This window comes from Manis pentadactyla, chromosome 4 (genome assembly GCF_030020395.1).
Source record: "Manis pentadactyla isolate mManPen7 chromosome 4, mManPen7.hap1, whole genome shotgun sequence".
Taxonomy (NCBI): Eukaryota; Metazoa; Chordata; class Mammalia; order Pholidota; family Manidae; genus Manis; species Manis pentadactyla.
In genome coordinates this window covers 42,748,125-42,772,612 of record NC_080022.1, presented here as the reverse complement: position 1 = coordinate 42,772,612, position 24,488 = coordinate 42,748,125, and the positions used below count along the sequence as shown (strand labels likewise).

The 24,488-nt window shown below is 36.4% G+C and overlaps 1 protein-coding gene across 1 annotated transcript in view; it reads right to left on the bottom strand.

The window, feature by feature from the left end:
* Positions 1 to 24,488, bottom strand: part of SCP2 (sterol carrier protein 2) — a 141,542-nt gene that overhangs the window by 41,107 nt on the left and 75,947 nt on the right. The window contains exon 11 of the mRNA XM_036892782.2: positions 9,775 to 9,882. Within this exon, the coding sequence (XP_036748677.2) occupies positions 9,775 to 9,882 (108 nt within the window). The remainder of the gene's footprint in view (positions 1 to 9,774; positions 9,883 to 24,488) is intronic.

Sequence of the window (24,488 nt, the reverse complement as noted above, 5' to 3'; positions counted from 1 at the left end):
TTGAGAAGAATAAAACAATAGGAAGAATCAATGAATGCAGGGGCTGGTTATTTGAGAAAATAAACAAAATAAGATAAACCCCTAGCCAGACTTACCAACAAAAAAAGAGAGTCTACTCACATAAACAGAATCAGAAATGAGAAAGGAAAAAATCACTAAGGGACACCAAAGAAATACAAGGAATTACTAGAGAATACTATGAAAAATTATATGCTAACAAACTGGTTAACCTAGAAGAAATGGACAACTTTCTAGAAAAATACAACCTTCCAAGGCTGACCAACGAAGAAACAGAGAATCTGAACAGACCAATTACCAGCAATGAAATTGAACTGGTAATCAAAAACCTACCTAAGAACAAAACCCCTGGATCAGATGGCTTCACCACTGAATTTTATCAAACATTTAGTGAAGACCTATTACCCATCCTCCTTAACATTTTCCAAAGAGTAGAAGAAGATGGAATACTTCCAAACTCATTCTATGAGGCCAGCATCATTCTAATACCAAAACCAGGCAAAGACACCACAAAAAAAGAAAATTACAGACCAATATCCCTGATGAACACAGATGCAAAAATACTGAACAAAATATTAGCAAACCGAATTCAAAAATACATCAAGAGGATCATACACCATGACCAAGTGGGATTCATCCCAGGGATGCAAGGATGGTACAACATTCGAAAATCCATCAATATCACGCACCACATCAACAAAAAGAAGGACAAAAACCACATGATCATCTCCATAGATGCTGAAAAAGCATTCGACAAAATTCAACATCCATTCATGATAAAAACTCTCAGCAAAATGGGTATAGAGGGCAAGTACCTCAACATAATAAAGGCCATATACGATAAACCCACAGCCAACATCATATTTAACAGCGAGAAGCTGAAAGCTTTTCCTTTAAGATCGAGAACAAGACAAGGATGCCCACTCTCCCCACTTCTATTCAACATAGTACTGGAGGTCCTAGCCACAGCAATCAGACAACACAAAGAAATAAAAGGCATCCAAATTGGCAAGGAAGAAGTTACACTGTCCCTGTTTGCATATTACATGATATTGTACATAAAAAACCCTAAAGAATCCACTCCAAAACTACTAGATCTAATATCTGAATTCAGCAAAGTTGCAAATAATACAAAATTAATACACAGAAATTTGTGGCATTCCTATACACTAACAATGAATTAGCAGAGAGAGAAATCAGGAGAACAATTCCATTCACAGTTGCATCAAAAAGAATAAAATACCTAGGAATAAACCTAACCAAGGAAGTGAAAGACCTATACCCTGAAAACTACAAGGCACTCTTAAGAGAAATTGAAGAAGATACCAATAAATGGAAACTCATCCCATGCTCATGGATAGGAAGAATTAATATTGTCAAAATGGCCATCCTGCTTAAAGCAATTTATAGATTCAATGCAATTCCTATCAAAATACGAACAGCATTCTTCAAAGAACTAGAGAAAATTGTTCTAAAATTCATATGGAACCACAAAAGACCTCGAATAGCCAAAGCAATTTTGAGAAGGAAGAATAAAGCTGGGGGCATTACGCTCCCCAACTTCAAGCTCTACTACAAAGCTACAGTAATCAAGACAATTTGGTACTGGAACAAGAACAGACCCATAGACCAATGGAACAGACTGGAGAGCCCTGATAAAAACCGAAGCATATATTGTCAATTAATATATGATAAAGGGGCCATGGACATACAATGGGGAAATGGCAGCCTCTTCAACAGCTGGTGTTGGCAAAACTGGACAGCTACATGCAAGAGAATGAAACTGGATTATTGTTTGACCCCATACACAAAAGTAAACTTGAAATGGATTAAAGACTTGAATGTAAGTCATGAAACCATAAAACTCTTAGAAGACAACACAGGCAAACATCTCCTGAATACAAGCATGAGCAACTTCTTCCTGAATGCATCTCCTAGAGCAAGGGAAACAAAAGCAAAAATGAACTCATGGGACAACATCAAACTAAAATAATACATTTACAAAAATTTTTGAAAATAAATAAATAAAATAAAAAGCATATGATAACCCTTCAGAGAACTATTTGACAGTTCCTTACAAAGTTAAACATTCATTCGCCTTCTTACTAAGCAGTTTTAATCTGAGTTATTAATCCAAGAAATATGCAAAAGATATGTCCACAAAGGGACTTGTATAAAAATGTCCCTATTTACAATAGCCATAAACAGGCAAGAACTCAAATGTCTCTGAACAAGAGAATGAATAAACAAACTGGTATATTTAAGAAATGGAATACTACTTAGCAACAGAAAAGAATGAACTGCTGACTCAAGAAAAATTTGGATGAATCTTACATTTTACTGAGTGAAAGATGCCAGATATAAAATAGTACATATACACAGCATATGATTCCATTTAAATGAAATTCTAGGATCAGCAAACTAATCTGTGAAGATAGAAGTAAAAGTCTTATCTTGGTTGAACAGGAGGGGGTTGGAGAGTAGGGAAGAGGTAGTTGAGGGAAGTTAAGGGATTTACTGGAAATAGACATAATGGAACTTTCTGGGGTGATGGAAATTTAGCTCATTTTGGCAGGTAGTTACATGGATGCACACAATTCTCAAAATCAGTCATCTATTTAAAGCTACAATTCAATGGTTTTTAGTATATTTATAGGTTTGTACAACCATCACCACAATCAATTTTAGAACATACTCATCACCTCAAAAAGAAATACCATACTCTTTAATCCCATACTCAACTCTCCTATCTCCCTCAATCCTAAACCACTACTAATCTTTCCGTTTGCATACATTTGCCTATTCTGAATATTTCATTTAAATGGAATCATATAATATGTGGCCTTCGTGACTACCTTCTTTCACTTAGAAAAATATTTTCAAGGCTCATCATTGTAGCATGTGTCAGTACTTCATTTCTTTTATGGCTGAAGAATATTACACTTTTTGTAAAAAACCAAGTGTGAATATACTACATTTTGTTTATCCATTCATCAGTTGATAACAGACATCTGGATTGTTTCCACCTATAGGCTATTATGAATAATGCTGCTATAAACAACTGGGTTTTGTGAGAACCATGCATTTTATTGTATGAAAATTCTATCTCAATCTTAGGAAAGAATATGGATATGAAAAATCACATTGTTACTAAAAAGCACAATTTTTTATTGTTTCAATGGATGGCAGAACAAAAATATCTCAGAATGGCAAACAAGTGAATGATAAGATATTTCTTCATAGGAGAAAAAAGTTGTGTCAATAAAAACAACTACCTGAAATGTCACATTCATCTCTTAACAAAACAGAAGTTTCCAGTATGGAAACAGTAGGAAGTAGGAAGACAGAAGGAAACTGTCTGAAAGGAGGATTATATCAATGTCCCAAATGCAAACTATAGCTCTTTAAACCTTCAATGACAGTATCACAGAAATATTTATTATCATCCTGACTTGCTATGTCTCCTCAGCAACAAAATCATCACTGAAATATGACCTAATTCTTTTGTGGTATAAACAAAACAGTTTAGTCTATTTACTAAAGGCAGAAAAATAGTTTAAAAATATCTAGCATTAGGCACAATATTTAAATAGAGAAACTGATGCCTCAAGGCTGCCATACTAGAAGGAAAATTAGTTTCTTTACAAATTAAAGAATGTTATTCTCCTGAAATGGTTACTAATATTTTTCATACTGTGATACACATATGGACTTTATTCCTACCTTCCTTTTGTAGAAATGGTGGGAGGAGAACACTAGCAATTACTGTTTTCCTATTTTGTTTTGGGGTCTCTACTATATACTTCCTCATTTAATCCACAGAACAATCCTATAAGGTAGATTTTAACTTTTTTCCCATTTTACAGATTAAAAAACTAGGATCAACAAAGCTATATACTGAAACAAGCAAAGAGGCTAAAATCAAATCTAAGATTTCGTTCATACAGAACACATACCTGCAACTGAGGCACATCCATTACACATCCCTTTCCCTTCACAGCCACTGTGAAAAGTTTATCTGTGCTATTGTTGCTACTTTCACACTTTCAATTCTTTCCAAATTCCCATGCGTTTCCATGCCACACATTTCAATAAAATTGCTCCAAAACTGCCAATGACTTGATAACATCCAAATCCAAAGGACATTTTTCACTCTTCATCAATCTAACTTTTCTGGCCTGACCACTTATTTTTGAAATACTTTCCTCCCTTGGGTAACTGGTCTTTTCTTCTCATTATTCTTAAGTGTCTCTTCTTCTCCACTTACACCTTTGATTTTTATATCCCCTAGCGTTTTATCCCTGATCTTGGTATTCCACATGGTACTTCCTCTGATGAAGAAGCTCATTTAACAGGCTCAAAGAGTGAAATGGAAGAATGGACTCCTGTTTACAGTATTCGCTGGGCTTACCATGTATTCTATTACTGTAAAGCAGTTGGTCGGATAGAATAATGTAAAGGTCTTTTGAAGACTCTCTAATAGTGCCAGCAACACTTTGCAGGGCTGGGGTTATATCCTCCAAAATGGGGAACATACTCTGAATCAGTGATGCTTTCTCCACAGCCAGAATACAAAAGGGATCAAAAAATAGAAAAGAAAGTGGCTTCTCTCACTATCATCCCTAATGATCCATTAACAAAATTTTTCCTTGCCATTCTTGAAACTTTGGGCTCTGCTGGTTTAGAAGTCTTAGACACAAGTGTTTCTTCCACTGAACTGGAAGCAGAGACTGCCACCTGGCCACTTTGGGCTCCTCATGGCATTGAACTAGGTAAGGAAGGGTATTAACTGACTGAGATGAAATGAATAATTCTAACTTTTACTACAATAACCCAAAGAAATTGGGCTGCTACTGGCATAAAGTATTCAGAAATGAAGGTTTGTGTCATACCACCAGATAAACCATGAATGAAGTGCTTGCTAAGGGCAAAAGTAATATGTACTAAGTGGTAGAAGAAGGAAATTATAAATACCATCTATAATGATCATCAAGTAGCAGAAAAAAGGACTTTATAATAGTTTAACATAGTTAAATAGTTGTTTTGACATTAATATATTTGTATATATTAACCAAATTATTTTGTTTTCCTCTCTTTCATTATCTATTATCTAACATAAATGTATATTGATATAGGTTGACTTTTTTTCTAAATATTTTAGAGCAGTTTTAGGTTCATAGCAAAATTTAGTGGAAAGTACAGAGATTTCCCATAAAGTCCCTGCCCTCCAAATACACATAGCTTCCCCACAACAAACAACCACCCCAAAGTGGTACATTTGTTACAATCAGTGAACCTCTATTGACACATAATTATCACCAAAAGTCCACAGTTATCATCAGCGTTTGCTCTCAGTGTTGTATGCATTCGACAAATGTAATGGCATGTAGCTGCCATTATAGTGCCATACAGAACAGTTTCACTGCCCTAAAAACCCTCTGTACTCTACCAGTTCATCCCTCCCTCTTCCCTAACCCCTAATCTTTTCAATGTTTGCATAGTTTGGCCTATACCTATTAGAATGTCATATAGTTAGAAGTATAGTATGCAATCTTTTCAGATTGGCTTCTTTCACTAAGTAATACGTATTTAAGGTTCCTTCATGCCTTTCATCACTTGATAGCTAATTTTTCTTCAGTGTTGAATAATAGTCCATTGTCTGTGATGTACTACCATTTATTTATCCATTCACCTATTAAAGGATATTTTGGTTGCCTCCAAGCTTTGGTGATTCTGAATAAAGATGCTACAAACATCTACGTGCAGGTTTTTGTGTGGATGTAAGTTTTCATCTCATTTGTGTAAATACCAAGGAGCACAACTGCTAGATCATATAGTAGGAGGAGGTTTCATTTTGTAAGAAATTGCCTGTGTTTGGTGTTATTACCATTTTGGATTTCAGACATTCTAATAGGTATACAGTGGTATCTCACTGTTGTTTTAATTTGCATTTCCCTGATGTCATACAATGTTGAGAATATTTTCATGTACATGTTTGCCATCTGTATGTCTTCTTTGGTGAGGAGTCTAGGTCTTTTGCTCATTCTTAATCAGGTTGTTCATTTTCTTACTGTTTACTTTTAAGAGTTCTTTGTATATTTTAGATAATAGCCCTTAAGCAGATGTGTCTTTTGCAAGTATTTTCTCCTAGGTTGTGACTTGTCTTCTCATTCTCTTGATCATTTATCTTTTTTAGTATCCCTGTTTCTCCATTATTTCCTTCCTCTATGTCAAATAGGTATTTTCTGGTGTACCACTTTAATTCTTTGTCATTTCCTTTACTATAAACTTTTAGTTATTTTCTTAGTGGCTGCTCTGTGGATTACAATCAACATCTTAATTTATAGCAGTCAAGTTCAGATTAACACCATCTTAATTTCAACAATACACAAAAACGGGTTCCTGTATAGGTCTGCTCCCTCCCTGTCTCCATTGTGTTACTGTCATACAAATTATATCTTCACTCATTATATAACTATCAACTCAGATTACTGCTTTGTGCAATTGCATTTTAAATCAGACAGGAGGGGGAAAACACGATAAATAAAAAATACACTTATTTGTTTTTTATATTTACCAATGCAGTTACATTTACCAATGCTCTTTATTTGTCCATGTGTTCTTTATTCTACTGTCTAGTGAACTTTCATGAATGACTCTTTACAAAGTATTCTTTACAGGGGAGGTCTGCTACTGATAAATTCTCTCACTTTTGTTTACCTGGGAATGTCTTAATTCCTCCATTTTTTAAAGGTAGTTCCACTGAATATAGAATTCTTGTTTGATAATTTCCTTCACCAAACTGCCTCAATGGTTTCTGGAGAGAAATTACTTACTGAGAATCACTTCTCTGTGTTGCTCTGAATATTTGTTTTTTGCTTCCAACAGTTTGACTATGATGTGTCTAGGTATGAAACTCTGAGGTACTCCTACTTAAAGTTTGTTAAACATCTTCGATATGTATATTAATGTTTTTCTCAAGTTTGGGGAGTTAGCCATTATTTCTTCAAACATTCTCTCTGCCCTTTCTTTCTCTCCTTCCTTCTGGGACCATTATTATGTGTATGTTGCCACATTGGCTGGTGTCTCACAAGTCTCTGAGACTCTTCATTTTTCTTCATTCTTTTTTTTCCTATTCCTCAGACTATATTGAATAAGCTCAATGGACCTGTCTTAAAGTTAATTGATTTTTTTTTCTTCTGCCTATTCAAATCTGGTGTTGAGTCCCCTATTGAATTTTTCATTTCAGTTTTTATACTTCTCAATTCCAGAATTTATTTAGTTTTTTTCCATAATTTCTATCCAATAATTGATTTTCCCTATTTGGTGAAACATTATTATACTTTCCTTTAGTACTTATATATATTTTTTCTTTTACTTCTTTGAACGTACTTAAATAGCTGATTTAGTCTTTATCCAGCAAACCCAATGTTTGGATTACCTCAGTTTCTACTGACTGCTTTCCTTTCCTGTGTATGGGCCATATTTTCTTGTTTTGTTGCCTGTCACATAGTTTTTTGTTGAAAACTGGACATTTAAAATAACATAATGTGGCAGCTCTAGAAAACCAGATTTTCCTCCTTCCCCAGTTTGTTGTCATTGTTGCTGTTGATTTACTGACTTTTCCTAACTAATTCTGTAAAGTCTGTATTTTTTGGTCACAACTGGCCACTGAATTCCCTTTTCAGTTAGCTTAGTGGTCAGCTAATGACCAGATTTCCTTGAACATCTGGAGTTAGAAAGTCTCCCAGTACTTGCTGAGACTGTGCATGTGTCAGGGTACTAGCCGGGATGTCACCTTAGTCTACTTCCTGTTGGCACAGAGCCCTGGGATCAGCCAGAGGTGAGAGCTTAGTAAGTTCTCTGGTCTTTCCTGAGATACACATGGCCTTGGGCATACACACAACCCTACAGATGTACTTGGTATTCTTGATTCACAGGAATATGTCACATCTTTTCAAAGGCCTATATGGACATCTCATTCCTCAGCTTTTTCTTTTAAGTTTTTGGTTGGTTTATTGTTTGCCCCAATTGTTACTGGAACCTTAGGGAACTATGTCATTAAACAGTTGTTGCTGATTGTTCTTGACAAATGACTCTGAGGAAAATACTACTTGTACTGCACAAGTTCTCTGTCAGGCAACACAAAGATAAGCCTTCCAAGGATGGTTTACCAGGGAACTGCCAGATTGGTCAAATAATGACAATTCTCTGAGAATGGAGCTTTGGAAGAGCTCCAACTCCATTCTGACTCCTCCAGTGTTGGCTAGGCTGCTAGTTTTCACCATGATTGCAGGCTGCTGTTTTCAAAGCTATCACGGAGCTGGAGAAAGCAGGGTGGTATTACAGAAAGTCAAAATGCCACAAAGCTTATGTTCTCATGGAGATTAAGCTGTTTGTTTCTAACAAATGTTCCCCCAGATTACTTGTGAGCCTTTGGTTAATTTCCAAAGTTATGAAAATGATCTTGACAATTTTTGCAAGTGTTCTTGGTACTTTTATAAAGGAGAGAATATTCAGATGTTGTTATTCTGCCACTCCCAATGACATCATTGTCATTGGGATGTCATGTTTAGATTTTTTAGATTATTTTGAAAGATATTAGATTGTTTAAAGCAATACTAATAACAAGAGTATACTGTGGGGTTTATAATACATTTAGATGTATATGTATGACAATAATAGCACAAAAGATAGGAGAGGGTACATGAAAATACATTGTTGTAAAAATCCTTTACATTACATGTGAAATGGTATAACATTATCTGAAGGTTGACTATGGTAAATTAAAGATGCATATTGTAAATCCTAGAGTAACCACTAAAAAACAAGAAAAAGAAATAATTCAACAGAACTGGGTATAATTTAAAAATTCCCAATTAATAAAAATACAGGATGAAAAGAGAAAAGAACAAAAGGACAAGACAGGAAACAAACAAGGTGGCACATTATATTGCAGTCAACTGTCTACCTCTCTCTTACTCTTTATATGTACATCTGTTTACTAGATTATAAGCTTGCTAAGTTTGGGTGATACAAAGAAATAAACCAAAGTTAATTGCTGCAATGAATACACTATTAATTCTAACTTCTCTATTTTGGAATTTGTGAAAATTTAGTTTTACTATGTTAATTAATTAATGTACAAGACAATATGGAAAAAACTTGTAAAACCCATCTTGATAAAAATAAATCCTAGAATTTTAGTGCTAAGTTATTTTAGAAACTGCTTTGTATAATTTCTCAATTTTACAATTAAGGAAACTAAGAGTTAATGTGATTAATTGATAATCAATCAAAATAGTCAAATGGCCAGTCAGTAGTAGAGCTATGGTAAAACCTGTATCTCATAATTTCTGGTCCAGTTCTCCCAAGAGAAAAAAATTTCCATGCAACACCAACCACTATACAACCACATACAAATAATGCACCCATTTCATATGATTCTTATCTAGCAGGTCTAGCAGAATCTCTATTTGGAAACATCTAGTTAGTTAAGTTGTATATCTATTTGAAAGTAATCAAACTTTAAAAATTATATATTGTTGAATTCAGAGTTTCAACTAATTTAAATTTTTATCAATTAATCAAGACTACTGAAGTGTAATATACTTAAAGGAAAATAAAAAATAACAGCTAAACAATCATTTAAAGCATTGGCTATCAGGTATAGAGAATACAATCTTTCATTTAAATCAATCATACTTATGACAAAAGTGATAACAAAACATTTATGAAATCTGTGTATAACATTACCTGTAGCTCCCAGTGGGTGTCCTTTTGAAATCAGTCCACCACTAGGATTTATGACCCACTTTCCTCCATAAGTATTATCTCCTCTATCAACCAATTTTCCACCTAGTCCTATAAAAGGAAAAATAATATTCAAGAATGTTAAAAATAATACTGGAACAAATGATAAGTTTTTTCTTTAACTTCCACATAGCCAATAGTTTCCTGGAACAAACATTTCCTAACAGCTCAAACTAACATAAAATTGATATAAACACTTCTAAAAGTTTGGTAATAAATATTGACTAATGAAGGTTTATATTTTCAGGACATTTCCTGTATGAAACAAAGATCCTTTTAGTTCCTAAGAGTTCTGTCGATTCTAAAACTGCTACAAACATAATAGACTCAGAGAACCAGAAGGAAAGAACTATAATGGATAAAATAATTTTGTTTCCTTTAAAAATTCATAATTTTGACAAAATGTGTTAATTTCCATTCAACTACAGTGCTGTATGCTATATATTCTTTTTTATCCAACCTGTGCCAAATGTATAATCTTTTATTTTAAATATAAGTATAGCTGATATATATATTATATTGGTTTCAAGTATACAACATAGTAATTCCACAGTTAACTATATATTATTAAATGCTTACCACAACAACATAGAAAGATATTATAGTATTGATATATTCTCTATGATGCCCAGGACCAATTTTTATTATGATTGAGATTTTGTTCCTCTTTATCCCCTTCACCTATTTCACCATGCCAGCAATTCCCCATGGTAACCATCAGACTTAAAAAAGGGCAACAGAGAGGGGAGAGAAAGAAAAAAAGAGCACTTGCATGAAATGAAGAGAAGTGGCTGAAAATACTGTTGAGCCATAAATGTAAGCATAAAAGAAAAAAATTACTTCATATGCTTGGTGGCTTCAACATTCCTATCAATTCCCTGGTCATTCTTATCAGATGGTTAAGAAGTAAATAAAATGAATGCATTGTATAAAACATTATTTCAGATCATCTTTCTGATAATGAGAGGTAGAATCTCCAAATAATGATGATAATGGTGGTGGTGCTGCCAGAGGCAGCTAATAGCTTTTAAGCCTTCACTCTGTGTCAGGCCTTGTTCTAACTATTTTACATATACTTATACAATATAATCCTCAACCCTATAAAGTAGGTACTATCATTCCCATTTTACAGATGAGGAAAGAGATACACAGTATCTACTATATTAAGTAACGAGTCCAAGACAACAGCAAGGGATCCAGGATTAATACTCAAGCAGCCTGGTTCCATAGCTTGTGTTCTGAACTGATAACACTTTATTGCCTTCAAAAACCAAAGAGTCTCACTACTGGTAAAACAAAATACACTAATCACAAAATTTTGTATTAACACTTCTGACTTGAATTTAAATCTAGGTTATAAATTAAGAAAATATCCATTGAGGTATTCTTTTATTTTTTGGTGTTTCTGACCCAGAAGCTGACACAAGGTTCTAATCATAACAAGTATTCTATCTAGTATTACTGCTTTCAAAACTGCTAAATATGATTGTACCAAGTAACAGCAGATTGAATACAAACCAACCCCAAGAAGTAAATAATCTACTGCATGGTTTTTTTCCATAATATATATAATCCTATGAAGTATCAGAAGATTCCCATGGTAAGTTATCTTGAACTCATCAACTAAAAATGACCCAGAGATGAAAGTACTATAAATGATGACTCTCATATACCACAGATAGGAAAATAAATGTGTACACTTTTGGAAAGCAATTATTATGCCTATTACATGCCTAAAACTACCCTGGGAATTTGGGGATACAATAGTGAATAAAATACAACTGTGAACAAAACAGACTAACATCCCTGCTCATGGAGTTTAATTTACTCTGGAGAGAGGTGTGAGGAAGAGAGAGACAAAATGTAATATGAGAAAAATATATAATATTTAGAGTGGTAATAAGTATCATGGAAAACAGAAGGCAGGAAAGGAGGTATAAGAAGGGTTGGGACAAGGAAGATAGAGAAGCTTACATTTTAAACAAGGTGACAAGAGAAGGCTTCCACTGAGAAGGTTACACTTGGTCAAAGACCGGAATAGAGTACTGATATTGGAACAAAAGCCCTAAGCTAAGATCAAGCCTACAGTGTTTGAAGGAGAACAATGTAGCTGGAGCACAGTAAGACAGAAAGATACATAAGATAAAAAGATGTACATAAGTACAGGAACAGATCACCTTTGGCTTTTACTTCTGAGTGAGATGAACAAAGGAATGATGTTGAGCTTCTGTATGCTTTTAACAGGATCATTAAAGCTTTGTTACAGAGAACTAACTGTAAGGAGACAAGGCAGAAGCAGGGGAACCAGTTATGAGACTACTACATTAATGCAAATGAGAAATAATGGTGGTCTGGACTACGCTGGTAGTGAATGACAAAAAGTGGTAAGATATGTTCACATTCTGGATATATTTCAAAGGCAGAGTCCATAGCCAACAGGATGGATTAAAGTAGATTAGAGATGGATTCAATTGAAGCTGTGAAAGAGAGGAGTCAAGAATGATTCTACAGTATCCAGCTTGAACAACTGGAAGATGAGAAAGATTAAGGAAGGAGGAAGTCTGGGTCATATCAGGACTTCAATTTGGACTTAGGTTTGAGATTCTAATGAGACATTCAAAAAACCCCTGAAAAGTAGGCAGTTGAATATATGAGTCTAGAGATCAGGGAAGCAGTTTAAGATAGGGATGTTAATTTGAAAGTCATCACCATATATGTGACATTTAAACCTTGAGATTTGGGTTTCAGTTCTGCTAAGGCAGCATATATTCAGTAAAGTTCATCTCTCTCACTGATCACAACTGAAAACACTGGATAAAACACACACAAAAAAAACACAAAAAAAACAACCAAATGACTGAAAAATAAACAAAGCAAAGGGATTATGGAGGAAGTTAAAACTTGAAGAAGCCACTGCACAAGGGTGAGTTACCAGTTTTCTCTTTTTTTTAGACTTTCTTAACAGCTTTGCCCCAAGGACAAACCCAGTCCTGGAGTTGCACAGGCAGCTAAAACTCTCAAAGAAACTCCATCTTTCTAACCAGAGGAACCAGGAAAAGAACTCTCTACAGGCCAGAAAGGAAGAGAGGAGGCTCACAATATAGAAAGCCAGAGAAGAGAATCCGTAATTCTGTATAGGGACCTATGTAAATCTCAGGTTCAATCTTAAACTAAGCATAGGACAGACCCAAAACAGCACAATAAAGCCTTAAAGAACTGAACAAAGACTTTAACCACCACCCAAAGAAGGGAAGACAGAAGCTATCTAAACACAACTGAGTTGACTGCTTGCTGAAACAAAAATGTCAATGTTCTCCAGAGGATCTATACAACATAACATTCACTTGTCCAGGATACAATCCCAAATTATTCAATATCCAAAGAATCAGGTAATTGTGACCAACTCTCAAGGGAAAAGATAAACAACAGATGCAGAATCCAAGAAGGCTCAGGTCACAGAATTATCAAAGACAAAAACAGTTATTTGGACTATTACAATTAAAGAAAACACACTAAAATGAATAAGCAGTAGTTATCAGCAGAGAAGTGAAAACTATAAAATGAACTAAAAGGAAATTCTAGAGTTGAAAATACAGTATTTGAAATAAAAAACTCACTAAAGATGGTCAAGAGCAGAAAGAGGATGGAGGAGTCAGTGAACTTAAAGATCAATATAAATGATCAAATTTGAAGAACAGTAAGAAAAGGTATTTAAAAATGAACAGAGCCTCAAGGACCTGTGAGACAATATCAAAAGGTCTAATATATGCATCATTGGGATCCTAGAAGGAGAATAGAGAAAAAATTGAGGCAGAAAAAATGTTAAAGAAATAATGGCTAGACAGCCCCCAAATTTGGTGAAAGACACTATTACAGACTTAAGAAACTCAGAAAACCCCAAGCCAAATAAATTAAAGAAACCCATGCCTAGATAGAGAACAACTGAACTGCTAAAAATCTTGAAACTGGTTGGAAAAAAAGGCGTGATTATATGCATGTGAACAACAATGTCAATGACTGTGTACTTCTTATCAGAAATCACAGAGGCCAGAAGAGCAAAACAACATGTTTTAATTGCTTAAAGAAAAACCCTGTCAACCCAGAATTACATATCCAGCAAAAATTTCCTTTAGGAATTAAGGCTAAGTAAAGACATTCTCAGATGAAAGAAAACTAAGAGAATTCATATCCAGAAGGCCTACTTCATAAGAAATGCTAAAATAAATTCTTTAGGCTGAAGGAAATGAAAACAGAAAAAAATTTGGACCTGCAAGTAAGAAGAAAAAGCAACAGAAATGATGAATATGGGGGTAAATATAAACAACTTTTTTTTACTCTTAAGGTCTTTAAAATATGAGCAATTGTTGAAAACAATAATTACAACATTATCACTCTATAGCATCTTACTACACTGATGGACAGTGATTGCAGTGGGGTAGGGGGGACTTGATAATAAGGGTGAATGTTGAAGACACAATGTTATGCATGTGAAACCTTTGTAAGACTGCATATCAATGATACCTTAATTTTTAAAAAACTACAGTTAAAAAAATTCACATAGCATGAAGACTAAAAAAAAATCACAACATTATCTTTGGGAGTTTTCAATGTACAAGATATAATGCATATGGTAATTATAAGGGTTGGTGTAAAGCAGAGGTGAGTTGGTTAATGGGTGTAAATGTTTACAAGGTTTCTACATTTTATGTGAAGTGGTACAATATTAACTCTAAGGAGACTGTGAAGGTTAAGTATGCATACTATAACTTCTATAGCAGTGGTTCTCAACCTGGAGAGATTCTGCACCCCAAGGGACACTTGGTAATGTCTGAAGACATTTTTTGATTGTCACAACTGTGTGGGGAGGTACTACTGGCATTTAGTGGGTAGAGGCTAGGAATGTTCACAAGTTCCACAACAAAGAATAATCTAGCTCAAATGTCAGTAGTGTTGAGGTTAAACCCTACAACACTAAAACAAAACAAAACAAAACACTAAAACTATAGAGATAGGACCAAAAAGCCAATACATAGATTAAAATGTCATACTAAAAATATTCAAATAATCCAGAAGACAGGAGAGGTAGAAGAGACAAAAAACAGAGAGGGCAAAGAGAAAAACAGATAATAAAACAGTCAACTGAAATCCTACAATATCAATAATTACATTAAATGTTAGTACTCTAAATAGCACTGTCCAATAGAAATATAATGCAAAATCACATATGTACTTTTAAATTTTCAGGTATATATTTTATTTAATCTAATACATCCAAAATGTTTCATTTAAAAATGTAAGCAATATACAAAATTGTTAATGAAATACTTTATGTTTGGTTTTTCATATTAAAGATTAAGAATCCAGTGCATACTTCACACTTACAACACATCTCAATTTGGACTAGCCACACTTCAAGGATTCAACAATCATATATAGCTAGCAGCTATTTATTAGACAGCACAGGTCTAAACACTCCAAAACTAAAAGGCAAAAATTGACAAAATGGATTAAAAAATACACTACTGCCTACAAGAAATGCACCTTAAGCAGATAAATAACACAAGGAAGTTTTGAAAGCAAATGGACAGAAAAGGGCAGATTATGTAAATAGTAAGCATAAAAAGGCTGGGATAACTATTTTAATCAGATTAAAAGAGACTTCTAGACAAAGAATATAACCAGAAATAAAGCAGGAAATTTTGTAATGAAAAAAAGAGGACAACTTATCAGGAAGACATAACAACTATAAATGTGTTTGTGCTTTATAACACAGCCTAAAAATAAATGAATTTAAATTGACAGAACTAAAGGGAGAAAGAGGCAATTCACAATCATAGATTTCAACACCCCTCTCTCGGCAATTGATAGAGCACGTCAAATAAATCAGTAAAGGCAGATCTAAAAAATCCTATCAATCATGATTTAATTGACATATACAGAATACTACATCTAACAACTGCAGAAGCAGAATTTGCATTATTTTTTCACGTGTATATAACTTTAACAATATATAACATATGTGGAGCCATAAAATAAATTTCAATAAGTTTAATAAAGGATCAAAATCAAACACAGTATTTTTGACTACAAAAGAATTAAATTAGAAAGCAGTAACAGTAAGATATGTAGGAAAATTCCAAACATCTGGATATTAAACACTATACTGCTAAATAATCTACAAAGACAAAGTTACAATAGACATTAACAGTATTTGAACTAGTGCCTTGGGGTGGCAGAGTGCTGAGCACACTTTGGAAAGGGTAGAGGTGGGGTAGGAAACACTGCCAACTCTGGATTCACCACCCAGTGAAACTTCCAGCAGGCAGAGTTTCCAGGGCTGGCAGGAAAATGGTGCAGTGAGTGTGGCTGAAAAGGGGATGGAGAAAAAGATGGCAAAGTAGGAATGCAAGGTGGAAACCTCCTCCCAAATATACATAAAAGAAGAGAACAGAGCAAATACAACTAAACCTGAAAATGACCTGAAGACTGCAGAATAGACCATCTACACCTTGGGAAGAAGAAATGACTACACAGAAAAGGGTAAAGGGGCCGAGCTGCCATCAAAAGTGAGACCCCAGCCCTTCCCCAATCCCAGCCCACAGGCAGAAGAAAGAGGAACAGACAAGAGTCCAGGAATGCTGCACACCTGGGCCTGGAGATCTGCTCCAGGAGCACAAATCCACATTACATTGGGTTCTCCCGATTAGCAGAGTGGGGCATCAGGGACAGCTGGAACACTCTGGGAAGCTGAGCCTCTAGTCACTTGTGGAAGACAGGCACACTCTGCTCGCCCTGAGACCCAAAGCAGAAGTGGCAGTTTGAAAGACTTCCCAGCAGTAGGAGTAGAGCCAGAGGGTTGGAAAGAGCTCTCTCCTTAGGAGAAAGGGCAGATGAATGCAATCTCCCAAGCCCTCCCTAGACACAACAGGTTGGGAACTCTCAGGAGCCACAGACCTCCATCCCCCTTGATGGCAATAGAGCCCTGAAGCTCCTCCCTGTGCACTCTGTCAACAAGCCAACCCACTTGGCCCAGCAGAAGTGTCAGACTTTGCTGCCTGGCAGGCAGAGGGACACTCTCCTAGTATTCTTGCCCTGTTTCAGCCCAACTGGAGAGGTGCTGGCAGGAGCCATCCCTGGGATCTCCTTCCTCCCACCAGGTATCCAAGCCCAGTGCTGCACATCCCACCATGCACCAGAGCTACCTCCTTAACCCAGAAGCTCCACCATCGCTTCAGGGCAGGCAGAGGGTGGCCCTGCCCAGTGACCCCAGCAGAGGCTTCTGCTCAAATCACAAAGGCAGCTGAGGCAAACTGCAGTGCCACAGACAGACAGAAAAGCACCACCCACTGCAACCAACAGCTGGAGTTCCCACAAAGGAGAACCAGGCACTGAAGAGTAAAGAGTCTTGAACTTCTGGGCACCATAGGACACCTTCCTCATAAAGGTATTAGTTTATGAGCCAGGAAGCATATAAGATCCATCTAAAAAAGAGGAAGAAACACAGAAATGAGGCAACAGAGAAACTTTGTTCCAAACAAAACTACAGGACAAGACACCAGAAAGAGAGTTAAATGACACAGATATCACCAATCTGGTAAAGATTTCAAAGTAAAAGTCATTAACATGCTTACTAATTTGCAAAAAAGTATTCAAGATCTCAGGGGGGATGTCAACAAAGAGATAGAAGACCTGAAAAAGAGCCACTCAGAGCTAAAAAATACAGTAACTGAAATTAAATATACAATGGAGGGATTAAAGAGTAGATTACTGCAAGCAGAGGAGACACTCAATGAGATGGAAATTGGAGAACAGGAACACACAGAAGCTGAGGAACAGAAAGAAAACAGGTCTCTAGGAATCAAAGAATGGTAAGAGAGCCATATGAGCAATCCAAATGAAATAATATTCATATAATAGGGGTACCAGAAGAAGAGAGAGGCAAAGGATAGAAAGTCTCTTTAGAGAAATAATTGTTGAAAAGTTCCCCAGTCTGGGAAAGAAATATAGACTTAGGTCATGGAAGGCAGAGAGCCCCTAACAAAATGAACCCTAGGAAGACAAGACCAAGACATATAATAATTAAAATGGCAAAGATCAATGAAAGTAGGTAGAGAGAGGAAAAAGATTACTTATTAAGGAAATCCCACCAGGTATCAGCAGGTTTCTCAGCATAAATTTTCCAGGCCAGATGGGAGTGGCATGATGTATTTAATGTACTGAAACAGAAGGATGTCCAACCAAGAATCCTCTACCTGGCAAGATTATCATTTAAATTTGAAGCCAGCATTAAAGTTTCCAGACAAACAAAAGTTAAAGGAATTCATCACCACTAAGCCAGCCTCACAGGATATATTAAAGGGACTGCTGTAGATGAAAATATTACTAAGGCTAAATAGCTTTCACCAGTGAAAATAAACCCACAGTAAAGGTAGTAGACCAATTAATTACCAAGCAAGTATGAAATTAAAACAAAAGAAGCAAAATCAACTGTATACAAAATCAGTCAAGGGATACACAAAAAGTGCAGATTATGACATCTAATACAGAAAGTGGAGGGGAGGAAGAAGAATAAGAAGAAAAAAAAGTAGATTGTGTTTGAAATAGAGGAATCAGCAGTTTAAGATAGACTGTTATAGAGTAAGGAAGTTATCCTTGAACCTTTGGTAACCAGAAAACTTAAGCCTACAATAGATACACCAAAAAAATTTTAAAACAGAAATCCATTCACAACACTAAAAAAAACGATCAAATAACAAGAGAAGAATATAAAAGAATGAGAAAGGAACAGAGAGGAGCTATAAAACATCCAGAAAACAATTAATAAAATGGCAACAAGTACATATCTATCAGTAATCACCTTAAAGGTAAATGGACTAAATGCACCAATCAAAAGACACAGAGTGGCAGAATGGATAAAGAAACAAGACCCATCTATATGCTGCCTACAAGAGACTCACTTCAAACCCAAAGACATACACAGACTGAAAGTGAAGGGATGGAAAAAGATATTTCACAAATAATAGGGAGAAAAAAACAGGAGTAGCAGTACTCATATGAGACAATATTGATTTCAAAACAAAGAAAGTAACAAGAGATAAATGACATTACATAATGATAAAGGGATCAGTCCAACATGAGGATATAACCATTATAACTATCTATGGACCCAACATAATAGGAGCACCTAAATATGTAAAACATCACTAACAAAATTAAAGGGGGAAATTGATTGCAACATATTCATTTTAGGAGACTTTAACACACCACTCACATCAATAGATCAACCACACAGAAAATAAATGAATAAATAAGGAAGGAAACGGAGGCACTAAGCAATACATTAGATCAGATGGACTTAACAGATATCTACAGAACATTCCACCCAAAAGCAGCAGGATACACATTTTTCTTAAGTGCACATGGAATGTTCCCTAGAATACATCGCATACTACTCCACAAAAAGAGCCTCAATATCAAAAGGATTGAAATTGTATCAAGCAGCTTCTTAGACCACAATGGTATGAAACTAGAAATAAATTACACAAAGAAAACAAAAAAGCCTACAAACTTATGGAGGCTAAACAACATGCTTCTCAATAATCAACAGATCAATGAACAAGTTAACACAGAAATCAAGCAATACATGGAGACAAATGTAAACAAAAACTCAACAGCCCAAAATCTGCGGAATGCTGCAAAGGCAGTTCTAAGAGGAAAGTACATAGCAATACAGGCTTACCTCAAGAAACAAGAACAATCCCAAATAAACAGTCCGAACTCACAATTAAAGAAACTAGAAAACGAAGAACAAAGAAGCACAAAGTTAGTAGAAGGAAGGACATAATATAGATCAGAACAGAAATAAGTAAAATAGAGAAGAACAAAGCAACAGAGAAAAACAATGAAACTAGGAGAACTAGCAGAAAGAGAAATCAGGAAAACAACTCCATTTGAAATTGCTTCAAAAAGAATAAAACACCTAGGAATAAACCTAACCAAGGAGGTGAAAGACCTTTACTCTGAAAACTATAAGACACTCATGAGAGAAATTAAAGAATACACCAATAAATGGAAATCTAACCTGTGCTCATGGATAGGAAGAACTCATATTGTCAAAATGGCCATCCTGTCCAAGGCAGTTTCAGATTCAATGCAAACCTTATTAGAACAAATGGTTGTAAAATTCATATGGAACTACAAAAGACCCCAAATAGCCAAAGCAATCATGAGAAAGAAGAACAGAGCTGGGGGATTTATGCTCCATGACTTCAAGCTCTACTATAAAGCTACAGTAATCAAAACAATTTGGTACTGGCACAAGAAATGAGCCATAGATCAATGAAACAGAATAGAGAGCCCATGATATAAAACCAAGCATATATGGTCAATTAATATATGATAAAGGAGCCATGGATATACAATGGGGAAAAGAGAGTCTCGTCAACAACTGATACTGGGAAAACTGGGCAGCTACATGTAAGGAATGAAACTGTATTGTTGTCTAACTTCATACACAAAAGTAAATTTGAAATGGATCAAACACCTGAATGTAAGACATGAAACCATAAAACTCTCAGAAGAAAACATAGGCAAAAATCTCTTGAACCTAAGTATGAGTAATTTTTTCCTGGACAGATCTCCTCAGACAAGGGAAACAAAATAAAAAATGAACAAGTGGGAGTATATCAAGCTAAAAACCTTCAGTAGAGCAAAGGATACCATCAGCAGAACAAAAAGGCAACCCATATTATGGGATAATATATTCATAAATGACTCATCTGATAAGTTACATCCAAAATATTAAAGAACTTATACACCTCCGCAACCAAAAAACAAATAACCTGAGTAAAAAATGGGCAGAGGACCTGAACAGACATTTCTGCAAAGAAGAAATATGGATGGCCAGCAGGCCTATGAAAAGATGCTCCACATTACTAATCATCAAAGCAATGAAAATTAAAACCACAGTGAACTACTACCTCACACCAGTTAGAAGGGCCACTACTCAAAAGACAAGCAACAACAAATGCTGGCAAGGGTGCAGAGAAATGGGAACCTTCCTACACTGTTGGTGGGAATGTAAATTGGTGCAACCACTGTGGAAAGCAGTACAGAGGTTCCTAAAAAACTAAAAATAAGAGAGAAGATCGGAAGATGGAGGTGTGAGTAGAGCAGTGGAAATATCCTCCCAAAACCACATATATCTATGAAAATATAACAAAGACAACTCTTCCTAGAATAAAGACCAGAGGACACAGGACAATATCCAGACCACATCCGCACCTGAGAGAACCCAGTGCCTCGCGAAGGGGGTAAGATACAAGCCCCGGCCCGGCGGGAGCCGAGTGCCCATCCCCCCAACTCCCGGCGGGAGAAGAATAGGCAGAGCGGGAGGGAGACGGAGCCCAGGACTGCCGAACACCCAGCCCCAGCCATCCGGGCCAGAGTGCAGACACAGTGCGTGCGCAGGGGGCCCTGGATACTAGGGGAACAGGGCAGCAAGAACAGTGAGTGGGCACCGGAGGCCTGGCGCCAGAGGACACCAGAAAAGCGAGAGAACATTTTTTTTTTTCTTGCTGTTTTGTTTTGGTGAGTGCTTTTTGGAAGTCTTAAAGGGATAGGGACCCCAATACTAGGGAAACAGGGCAGCAAGACCGGTGAGCAGATGCCTGAGGCTGGCGCCAGAGAATAAAGAAAAACGAGCGGCCACCTTTTTTTTTTTTTTTTTAAATTAAAAAAAATTTTTTTTCTTTTTTTTGTGGTCATTGTTTTGTTTTGGTGGGTGCTTTTTGGAAGTCTTAAAGGGGCAGGACGGGACACTTAATCCAGAGGTAGGGAATCCGGGGATCTCTGGGCACCCTAACCCCTGGGCTGCAGGGAGCAGGGAGGCCCCTTACGGAGACAAATAGCCTCCCAGCCGCTCCCCCATCCAACGCGACTCCACCACTTTGGAGCAGCTGCCCGAGCCAGGCCACGCCCACAGCAACAGCGGAGATAAACTCCATAGCAGCCGGGCAGGAAGCAGAAACCCTGTCTGCGCGCAGCTGCCCAGCACAAGCCACTAGAGGTCGCTGTTCTCCCAGGAGAGGAGGGCCACAAACCAACAAGAAGGGAAGTTCTTCCAGCCATCACTCGTCCCAGCTCTACAAACTATTCTTACCACCATGAAAAGGCAAAGCTACAGGCAGACAAACATCACAGACACAACACCAGAGAATGAGACAGACCTAACCAGTCTTTCTGACAAAGAATTCAAAATAAGAATCATAAACATGCTGACAGAGATGCAGAGAAATACACAAGAGAAACGGGATGAAGTCCGGAGGGAGATCACAGATGCCAGAAAGGAGATTACAGAAATGAAACAAACTCTGGAAGGGTTTATAAGCAGAATGGATAGGATGCAAGAGGCCATTGATGGAATTGAAACCAGAGAACAGAAACGCATAGAAGCTGACATAGAGAGAGATAAAAGGATCTCCAGGAATGAAACAATATTAAGAGAACTGTGTGACCAATCCAAAAGGAACAATATCTGTATTATAGGGGTTCCAGAAGAAGAAGAGAGAGGAAAAGAGATGGAAAGTATCTTAGAAGAAATAATTGCTGAAAACTTCCCCAAAGTGGGGAAGGAAATAATCGAAAAGACCACAGAAATACACAGAACCCCCAACAGAAAGGATCCAAGGAGGGCAACACCAAGACACATAATAATTAAAATGGCAAAGATCAAGGACAAGGAAAGAGTATTAAAGGCAGCTAGAGAGAAAAAGGTCACCTATAAAGGGAAACCCATCAGGCTAACATCAGACTTCTCGACAGAAACCCTACAGGCCAGAAGAGAATGGCATGATATATATAATACAATGAAACAGAAGGGCCTTGAACCAAGGATACTGTATCCAGCACGACTATCATTCAAATATGATGGTGGGATTAAACAATTCCCAGACAAACAAAAGCTGAGGGAATTTGCTTTAAACAAACCACCTCTACAGAACATCTTACAGGGACTGCTCTAGATGGGAGCACTCCTAGAAAGAGCACAGCACAAAACACCCAACATATGAAGAATCGAGGAGGAGGAACAAGAAGGGAGAGAAGAAAAGAATCTCCAGACAGTGTATATAACAGCTCAATAAGCGAGCTAAGTTAGGCAGTAAGATACTAAAGAGGCTAACCTTGAACCTTTGGTAACCACGAATTTAAAGCCTGCAATGGCAATAAGTACATATCTTTCAATAGTCACCCTAAATGTTAATGGGTTGAATGCACCAATCAAAAGACACAGAGTAACAGAATGGATAAAAAAGCAAGACCCATCTATATGCTGCTTACAAGAAACTCACCTCAAACCCAAAGACATGTACAGACTAAAAGTCAAGGGATAGAAAAACATATTTCAAGCAAACAACAGTGAGAAGAAAGCAGGGGTTGCAGTACTAATATCAGACAAAATAGACTTCAAAACAAAGAAAGTAACAAGAGATAAAGAAGGACACCAAATAATGATAAAGGGCTCAGTCCAACAAGAGGATATAACCATTCTAAATATATATGCACCCAACACAGGAGCACCAGCATATGTGAAACAAATACTAACAGAACTAAAGGGGGATATAGACTGCAATGCATTCATTCTAGGAGACTTCAACACACCACTCACCCCAAAGGATAGATCCACTGGGCAGAAAATAAGTAAGGACACGGAAGCACTGAACAACACAGTAGAGCAGATGGACCTAATAGACATCTATAGAACTCTACATCCAAAAGCAACAGGATATACATTCTTCTCAAGTGCACATGGAACATTCTCCAGAATAGACCACATACTAGGCCACAAAAAGAGCCTCAGAAAATTCCAAAAGATTGAAATCCTACCAACCAACTTTTTAGACCACAAAGGCATAAAACTAGAAATAAACTGTACAAAGAAAGCAAAGAAGTTCACAAACACGCTCCTAAATAATCAATGGATCAATGACCAAATCAAAATGGAGATCCAGCAATATATGGAAACAAATGACAACAACAGTAAGCCCCAACTTCTGTGGGACACAGCAAAAGCAGTCTTAAGAGGAAAGTATATAGCAATCCAAGCATATTTTAAAAAGGAAGAACAATCCCAAATGAATGGTCTAATGTCACAATTATCGAAATTGGAAAAAGAAGAACAGATGAGGCCTAAGGTCAGCAGAAGGAGGGACATAATAAAGATCAGAGAAGAAATAAATAAAATTGAGAAGAATAAAACAATAGCAAAAATCAATGAAACCAAGAGCTGGTTCTTCGAGAAAATAAACAAAATAGATAAGCCTCTAGCCAGACTTATTAAGAAGAAAAGAGAGTCAACACAAATCAACAGTATCAGAAATGAGAAAGGAAAAATCATGACGGACCCCACAGAAATACAAAGAATTATTAGAGAATACTATGAAAACCTATATGCTAACAAGCTGGGAAGCCTAGGAGAAATGGACAACTTCCTAGAAAAATAAAACCTTCCAAGACTGACCCAGAAAGAAAACAGAAAATCTAAACAGACCAATTACCAGCAACGAAATTGAAGTGGTAATCAAAAAACTACCAAAGAACAAAACCCCCGGGCCAGATGGATTTACCTCGGAATTTTATCAGACATACAGGGAAGACAT